This window comes from Podarcis gaigeae, assembly GCF_964106915.1.
Source record: "Podarcis gaigeae genome assembly, chromosome: 16".
In the NCBI taxonomy this organism is placed as follows: domain Eukaryota; kingdom Metazoa; phylum Chordata; class Lepidosauria; order Squamata; family Lacertidae; genus Podarcis; species Podarcis gaigeae.
Genome location: NC_139693.1, coordinates 2,302,679 through 2,311,735, shown reverse-complemented (window position 1 = coordinate 2,311,735; position 9,057 = coordinate 2,302,679). Strand labels below are relative to the sequence as shown.

The 9,057-nt window shown below is 48.3% G+C and overlaps 1 protein-coding gene across 1 annotated transcript; it reads right to left on the bottom strand.

Annotated features, from left to right (window-relative positions):
• Positions 1–2,502: 2,502 nt before the first annotated feature.
• On the bottom strand, positions 2,503–7,678 carry LOC310833048 (uncharacterized protein). The gene is made up of 2 exons (XM_083715402.1): positions 7,240–7,678; positions 2,503–5,967 (listed from the first exon to the last, which is right to left on the bottom strand). The coding sequence occupies exons 1-2, from the start codon at positions 7,375–7,377 to the stop codon at positions 3,205–3,207; spliced, it is 2,901 nt and encodes a 966-aa protein (XP_083571528.1). The 5' UTR covers positions 7,378–7,678; the 3' UTR covers positions 2,503–3,204.
• Between the last annotated feature and the right edge of the window lie 1,379 nt (positions 7,679–9,057).

Here is a 9,057-nt window from a genome sequence, read left to right as displayed (position 1 = left end):
TTCCATTTTTAAGTTCGGAATAGAGGAGTTGCTTTGGAAGATGATGATCAGGCCTCCGCACAACATGACCAGTCCAACGAAGTTGGTGTTGAAGAAGCATTCCGGCCTGTGGGACGCCCTCCCATCAGATGTCAAGGGGATAAACAACTACAGTGGTACCTCGGGTTACATATGCTTCAGGTTACAGACTCCGCTAACCCAGAAATAGTGCTTCAGGTTAAGAACTTTGCGTCAGGGTGAGAACAGAAATCGTGCTCCAGCGGCGCAGCAGTAGCAGGAGGCCCCATTAGCTAAAGTGGTGCCTCAGGTTAAGAACAGTTTCAGGTTAAGAACGGACCTCCGGAACGAATTACGTACTTAACCCGAGGTACCACTGTATCTGACTTTCAGAAGACATCTGAAGGCAGCCCTGTTTAGGGAAGCTTTTAATGTCTGATGTTTGATCGTGTTTTTAATATTCTATTGGGAGCTGCTAAGAGTGGCTGGGGCAACCCAATCATATAGGAATAATAATAATAATAATAATAATAATAATAATAATAATAATAATAATAATAATATGGGTCAGTGTGTGTGGCTGTTAGCCAGAAGGTTGGTGGTTCGAGTCCACCCAGGGTTGGCTGTGGGCAGAATTCCTGCATTGCAGGGGGTTGGACTAGATGATCCTTGGGGTCCCTTCCAACTCTATGAGTCTATATTATTATTATTATTATTATTATTATTATCACTTTTAATGTATATTTTATATTTTACGTATACCGCTCAGAGGATTTGATGGGTAAGTATATATAAAAACTGCTGAATGAATGAAGAAATATGTCAATATGTATTTATTTGGACAAAGGATTGGACAGATCCATGGAGGGGTAGGAGGAGGAGGAAGAGGAGGTGGCTATTGATTGTTACTCGCCTTGATGGCTCTGCTCTGCCTCCACGGTTCTGTGGGATGTGAAACACAAGAGCAGTCAAGTACAACATTCCTAGAGTGAACATGTTTACACATGGGGAGGAATGTTTGTCCAGCCAGCAGGTCAACTTCCGTGGCCTCCAGCCAAGAGAGGACAAAGGGACTGTCTCCTTATGAGATAGTTTCCAGGTATATGTTACTTTTCTAAGCTAAGTCTGCCTTCTGGGATCTGATTGTAAACAGAATGTGAGTGAGTAAACTCTTTATACTTTTATAGAAGACTGTGTCATGTCTTATCTTTTATGAGGGAATAAGGGGAAAATATCAGAACAGTTATTATAGAGCCTTTAGTCAGCCTGAGGAAATGCATCCGCTGTGAGTTTAAAAGGGGGGATGTTACTCTGCTAAATTGTGAACTTGTTAACACAAGTTGGAAAGGCTATAATCAAACAATGTATCCTCTCCTGCATCCCTGAACTTTCCCACAGGTTGGAGCAGCAATACGTCTGAATCCCAATTGCTGGAAACCACAGGAAGGGAGACGGTGCTCTTTTGCTCAGGTCCTGCTAGTGGGTTTCCCATAAGAATTGGCTTGATCACTGTGAGAACAAGATGCTGGACTAGATGAGCCATTGACCTGACTCAGCAGGGCTCTTCTTATGCAATTCCCACTGTAGTTCAACAGGACTTACTCTGAGATGAGTTTGCCTAGGATTTCGGTATTAAAAGCCAATACATTAACCCAAAATGGTCAAAGGCCTGGAAACGATGCCTTATGAGGAACGGCTAAGGGAGCTGGGCATGTTTAGCCTGGAGAAGAGGAGGTTAAGGGGTGATATGATAGCCATGTTCAAATATATAAAAGGATGTCACATAGAGGAGGGAGAAAGGTTGTTTTCTGCTGCTCCAGAGAAGCGGACACGGAGCAATGGTTCCAAACTACAAGAAAGAAGATTCCACCTAAACATTAGGAAGAACTTCCTGACAGTAAGAGCTGTTCGACAGTGGAATTTGCTGCCAAGGAGTGTGGTGGAGTCTCCTTCTTTGGAGGTCTTTAAGTAGAGGCTTGACAACCAGATGTCAGGAGTGCTCTGATGGTGTTTCCTGCTTGGCAGGGGGTTGGACTCAATGGCCCTTGTGGTCTCTTCCAACTCTATGATTCTATGATCCTATGAAAAGCATGTGCGATAAACCTTTATCAGCCTCAGGGCTGCATTACCCTGTGTTAAAACCTTCTGGGGGCACATGCCAGAAGCAAAAGCAAGTGGTGCAATGGATGTGACTTTATACAATAGGCCACTGCGTGGTCACACACGCATATCTGTTCATATACACCAAGATGATAATCAAGAGGCATTGTGATCTTTCAAGGTCACATTCTAGTCAATCGAAAGCATTTACGGAGGGCACAGAGCAGGGCTGACAAGGAACATGGCCCAGAGAGAGATTCAATGGCCTCGCCTCCAGCCTCCAGGGTCTCATGGAGTACAGCTGAGATGTCATGATAGCCAGTCCTAGCCCAGCATGGCCGCATGTTTGTTTTGAAGCGGGGGGGGGGGGGAACCATCTCAGTTGCAAAGACAAAGGACGCGACATTAAATTCTGGTTGCGATTTCTTTTATTGACTATCAAAGAAGCAAGAAAGCATTCCTTTAGACTAATCTATGCAGACAAGAAGCCAAAGTGTACCATGTTGTATCCTGACAGCCCTGAACCCTCGAATCCAGGCAGCTTCCTCCCAGTCCTGCCATTGTATGAGTGGGACATCAGCTTTAATAGAGTGATTTGGGGCCAATTCTTGCATTAACCTAACACAGGGATAGAAAATTCATGCCCAATAATCCCAAACATTCTAGCTGGGTCTTACAGCATCTAGAGGGCCACAGGTCCCTCATCCTATCCCTTGAGCTCATCTGAGGACTAGACAGGAAGTGGGTGAGAATGAATATTTTGCTACTTGGCCGGGGTGAGGGTGAACATGTCTCTTTACAAGGAGCAGCAATGGTACATTAACTAAAAAGCAAAGCGGCTCAATGATTCTCATTCCCAGATGCCCACAATTAAGCCTGACACCGTCCCTGCCCAACTAGTGACCCATCAAGCTAAATACAGCCAATCAGCCACTTCTTCTTGGCAATTGCTTGCACACACACCTGCCAGAGTTAGTGGGAAACAAACCAAATCCAGATGTTTTCCAGCTCCTGTGAGCCACCCACCCTCTTCTCTCTGGGTCACAATCTTTTATACGTCAGCCTTTTTTTTTTATCTAGAAGGGTTTTGGTTTCGTTGGGGAGACTTTAGTGCTTTGGGGACCATGGAGAAGGGAACTGCAATGCTCTGCGCTGTTGCTGAGGCCAAGGTCGGAAGGGCTGCCTGGCCAAAGAATCGATCAGCCCCTGGGAAGCTGGACTCTGTGTCGGTTCACAGCTCCCTTCTCTCTCCGACGTCTGAGGTGTTGTCTCCTCTTGAGGGAAAATGGCCTGCTCTGGTGTCAGAGGCCGGCATTCATGAGGGCAATATTGGATCTGCCCAGAGTTTTGAGGTTTCCCCTCCTCTGGGTGAGGCTGATGCCTTGCTGATGAAGACTGACATTTCCAACGGCCAGTTGTGGCCCTCTCTGGAGCCTCTGTCTCCTGACTGCTTGATTCTTGCTCTTGTTCACAAGGATTTGTTTCCTCCTGAGGGGAAATTCCCCGCTCTGATTCTGAAGACTGACGTTCATGGTGATCTTTGCTCTGCCTTGGTTTTTGAGACTTCTGTTCCTCTGGGCAGGTCTGGCTTTGTTCTGATGTTGAAGACTGGCATGCATGACCACCAGATGAAGCCTTCCTAGGAGTCTCCACAGATTCACAGCTTGCTTCTCTCTTTGACACCTGAGGTTTCATCTCCTCCTTAGGAGAAAGAGCTTGTTCTTGCACCAGAGGCTGAGATTCTTGACAGTGATGCCTTGGTCTTTGAGGTTTTTGTTCCTCTGAACGGGATTGGCATCGTTCTGATGTTGAAGGCTGACATGTCCGACCACCAGATGTGGCCTTCTCTGGAGTCTCCACCGACTCACAGCTTGCTTCTCTCTTTGACACCTGAGGTTTCATCTCCTCTTTAGGAGAAAGAGCTTGTTCTTGCACCAGAGGTTGAGATTCTTGACAGCGATGTTGGCTCTGCCCTGGTTTTTTTGGCTTCTGCTCTTCTACATGGGGTTGACATTGTTCTGATGGCCGACTTCTAGAAGTGGCCTTCTCTGGAGCTTCTGGTGGCTCACAGCTGGCTTCTCTCTCCTGTGTCTGAGACATCTCTTGAGCAGAGGGGACCTGCTTTGGTGTCCGAGGCTGGCATGCATGACTGCGATGTTGAGGCTTACTTTCCTCTGGACAGGGCTGACGTCTTCTTAAAGATGGACATTCGCAACGGGCAGTTGTGGCCTTCTCTGAACCCTCTGCTTCCTCTCTCTCCCGTTTCTGAGATGTTGTCCTCTCCTGAGGGAAAGGGCCCTCCTCTGGTGTCAGAGGTGAACATTCATGACTGAGATATTGACTCTGCCCTGGCTTTTGAGGCTTACTCTCTTCTGGACAAGGTTCATGTTGTCTTCTTGTCAAATGTTGACCTTCATGACAGCCAGTTGTGGTCTGCTCGGTACTCTCTGTTGGCTCACCGCAGGCTTCCTTCTCGGATGTCTGAGGCTTTGTGTCCTCTTGAGGAGAAACAACTTGTTCTGGTGTCAGAGTCTGACATTCATGGCGGCGGTAATGGCCCTTTCCAGAGCACTGAGGCTCCTGCACGTCTTGATGTGGTTGATGTCGTACTGTGGTCAAAGGTTGACGTTCATGACAGCCAGTTGTGGCCTCCTCTGGGGATTGAGACTCTTGCTCTTCTTGGCCAGTCAAGGCCTGCTCATGACCTTGTGACTGACATTCCTGTTGGTGAGTTGATTGCTTTCCACGTGTCAGAATCCCACCATCTGGCTTGCAACTCTGAGCCTGTTCCGGTTCTTGAACTTCCTTTGTTGGCTGTTGGCAAGAATCATCCTTTGCTTCCTGATACTCTTCTACAAGTCTACGAACGGCACCTTTCCCCCGTGTCTGAGGCTTACATTCCTGTTGCTGCTTTGACCGCTCTCCTCTCCAAGGTTCCTGCTCTTGACAACGGGTTGAATGTTGCTCAGACGTTGACGTTCTTTCTTTCCCACAGCCCAATGAAGGCTGTTCCTCCTGACGATCTCGGCAGGACTGGGAAGTTGATTTCTGTTCTGGTGCTTGAGGTTCCTCAACCCCCCTTTGGGCTGGTCTTTGAACCGCTTTCTGTGATTCTTGCCACTTGGGCTTCACTACATCCTGTTCCCTCTTCAGTGGCTCTTGGGTCTGTCTCAGAGCTTCCTTTCGGTGGGAAGTAGGTTGCTGAGCTGCCTGCTCTTGCTCCTGTGGCTCCCTGTGGCCCTGTTCCTCCATCTGACATGGCTGGGATGGTTTTTGGACTGTGCTCTGTTGAGTTCCCTGAGTCTGGCATTCATCTGGTGTGACAGGTTCCTGGCGGCTTTGTCTGCTTATCTGCTCAGCTACGATTTGGGGTTTCCGCTGCGAGGGCTTGGAGCGATGCTGCACTTCTCTCTGAGAACCTTGGCAAGATGGCTCCTTCTCTGCTCTTTGGCCTTCCTCTCTCTCCCTCTGGGCTGGACACGTCCCCGATGGCTTCTGTGAAAATCGGGAACCCCGTTCTTGTTTTATGGGTTCTTTACTTTGTCTGTCAGAGAGTGTCTCTGATTTAGGGGACTCCTGTTTCTCTTCTTGAGATGGGCACTGAGACTCAGGTTCAGAAACCTTCTCCGGTTCTTGGGCAGGTTGTTGAGTTGAGCCTTTGCTCAGCGCTGATGTCTCCTGTCTCCTTGCACTGCTCCTTCCCCTACTGGACTGCCCTTCTGCTGTCACTCCACACTCGTGTTCCTTCTTATGGCAGGCCTTTGCCACTTTGAACACCAGGACGGTGAACTCCTCAAAGTCCACCTTGCCATCACAGTCTTTGTCAAGCAGCTGCAGCATGGTCTCAATTGTCTCAGGGTCCTGTGGGTTCTGAAAGGAAACGCACCAAGCTTGTTACTCACTTAGCAAGGCAGTATAGCACCATTATATTGAGTTGCGCCATTGGACCATCTACCCTATTTTTCGCTCCATAAGACGCACCTTTTCCCTCCTAAAAAGTAAGGGGAAATGTGTGTGTGTCTTATGGAGTGAATGCAGGAGGGAGGCAGGCAGGAAAAGCCCCCAAGAGTCACACACACGCTCCACATGCTCTTTAAGGGGAGCACGGCTCTTGCGGGCTTTTCCCCAAGGAGGGAGAAGGGACTGATGGGCTGCCCTTCTCCCTCCTCGGGAAAAAGCCTGCAAGCACCACACACACTCTCCTTGCGGCTCATGAAAGGGAGCGCTGAGCAGAGCTTGGGATGCATACAGGCTCTGCTCAGCGCTCCCTTTAAAGAATATTTTTTTTCTTCTTGCATTCCCCCTCTAAAAACTAGGTGCGTCTTATGGAGCAAAAATACGGTATGTCCCTGTTGCCCAGATGATGCATATCCCTAGCTCAACCTGGAGATGCCCAGGGATTGAACCTGGGACCTTCTGCATGCAAAGAAGAAGGTTCAAAGGAGGTGCTCCTCCATACAGGTATGTCCCACCCTCTCAAAAATCAATTAAGAATCCCAGTCCTCAAAGTTCTAACTAAACGGCTGGTTTAAATAGGAACATACTGAGTCAGGCCATTGTTTCATTTAGCCCAGTATTGTCTGTGTTGACTGGCAGCAGATCTCCAGAGAGACAAGGCTATCTCCCAACCCTACCTAGATGTGCCAGGGATTTGAACCAGGGACTGTCTGCATGTGGAGCCGATGCTTTGTTGCTGAGCCACGACCCTCTACTTAAATAGGAACAGAGGAAGCTGCCTTAAACAGAGGCCATTGGGTTCATCTAACTCAGCATTGTCTACATTGACTGACAGCAGCATTGTCCACAACACTGACCGACAGTGGATACTTCCCAGCCCTACCTAGAGATGCCATTGGGGGACTAAGCCTGTGACCTTTCGCTTGCAAAGCAGAGGCTCTGCAACTGAGCCATGACCCTTCTCCAAAGCTTCATTAACCTTGGCCAGCATTGTTCCCTATCTCCTGGTCTACAAGGCCTCCTTCACTCCCTGGTCCTCCTTAACTTGAAGCCCATTCACTTGACTTCCCCAATAGCTTAAATCCACCCATAGCATGCAAGTCTTCCATACTTGGTCTCTCTTCCTCTGCCCTGCGATCCTCCCATCCCATCCCATTGTCCAAGAAGACCAACGTAGACACTCACCACGATCACCTCGGCAAACTCCTTCTGGATGAGGCTCTTCAGCTCGCCCTTGCTGAGCGTCGCACATTCCCCATCGTCCTTTGCGTACTTGTTGAAAGCACCGATGATGCTGTGGATGTTCCCGAGGAGCTGAGACATCTCTTGGCAAGTTCAAGGGGGATCCTAAAATGAAAGAGCAAGGTGTTCACAACTGCGCTGCTCAAAAGCTTGCGCTGGCTGCCCATATGGTACCAGGCCAGGTTCAGGTTTCTTGTATTCATTCACAAGGCCCATAACAATTTGGGTCCAGGGTGCTTTAAGGACATCCTGATCGCTGAAGTCTTCAGGGAAGTCAAAGTTAGGGCTTAGCCACACTTTCCTCCAGGCTTTCTATGCAGGTCTCTGAGGGGAATAGGGGTGATCTCCTAACAACTTTCAGCACCCTTAACAAACTACAGTTCCCATAATTCTTTTAGGGACAACATGGCGGTTCAAAGCAGCACCATAGTGCTTTAAATGTGCAGTATGAACGTGGTCTTAAAGCTGACTTTAATTGAGCAACAAATTGTCGAAATAAATGAATAAATAATAATCTTCAAATAGCAAAAGGCTGTCACAAGGGAGATGGAGCAAGCTGGTTTTATGCTGTTCCAGAAGGGAGGACACCTGAACCAATGGATTCAAATTACGAGAAAGGACGTTCTGACTAAACATTAGGAAGAACCTTCCAAGGGTAAGAGCTGTTTGAAGGTTGAACCGACTCCCTTGGAAGGTGGCGGACCGACCTCAACAGAGGCTGGATGGTCATCTACGAGGGATTCTTGAGTCGTGATTCCTGCATTGCAGAGATGAACCCTAGAGATCTTTTCCATCTCTATATTCTATGATTCTAGAACAGTACAGAGAAGCACACTTAGCCTCAGATACAGCAAGACATGGTGTAGTGCTCAGCACTGGCTGACTGATTCCTAATGGGTCAAACAATCAATGAATCAATTCAATTTTTGGAGAGGGGGTGCTCCTACTGGCTCCTCATTCCTTGCAACCATTCCAAATCCTTGCATTTGCTGAACTCACCTGTCCTTCACACAAGCAGAGGCACGTTAGACTCCAGGTCTCCGTTGGTGAGCAGGTTGGCAGCCGGAGATCATTATATAGGAGCCGCTTAATCACCGCCTTGCAGCGGGAGGCTCCCTCTCTCTGAGCAGACCTCTGATTCAGACCCTGGCAAAGTCCACAGGCACCTCCTTCACTCAGCAAGTCCCCGGCAGAGCTGACACTCACCTGTATTGGCTTTGCTGCACAGCTTCCGATGCTGGCCGACCCACCTGCCTTCGCACCCGCCCAGGAGTGACAGATCCTTATTTTTTTAATTTTACACGCAAATTCTATTTCTGACCTTTTGTAGCCTTTAGCGGGACACGGTCCTCTCGAATCCCGTTTGGCAAAAAACCTGTTGCGCAAGGGCGAGGCACGTCAAGCAGAGGTCCCTCATTGTCGCTGGCCCTGCAATTATGACTTTAACGGCAGTGAAAGAAAATCCACGGGGGTGAGTGGATTTCCGGCGTGGTCCTGTTATCACCCCTTGTGTTTGTTTGGAGCTGCCTTCCACTCTGGTCTCCTCTGTACCACATATTTAAAGCACTACATAAGTGGACTAGGAAACCCAAATGCTTGTTTCTAATGTTATTGTACTACCAACCTTACTGTATGCTTGTGAAACATGGACCACTTATAAATGCCATCTCCAGCTCCTCGAAAGATTCCATCAACGGTGTCTCCAAAAATTGTTACACATCACTTGGGAAGACAGGCAAACTAATGCCAGTGTCCTGGAAG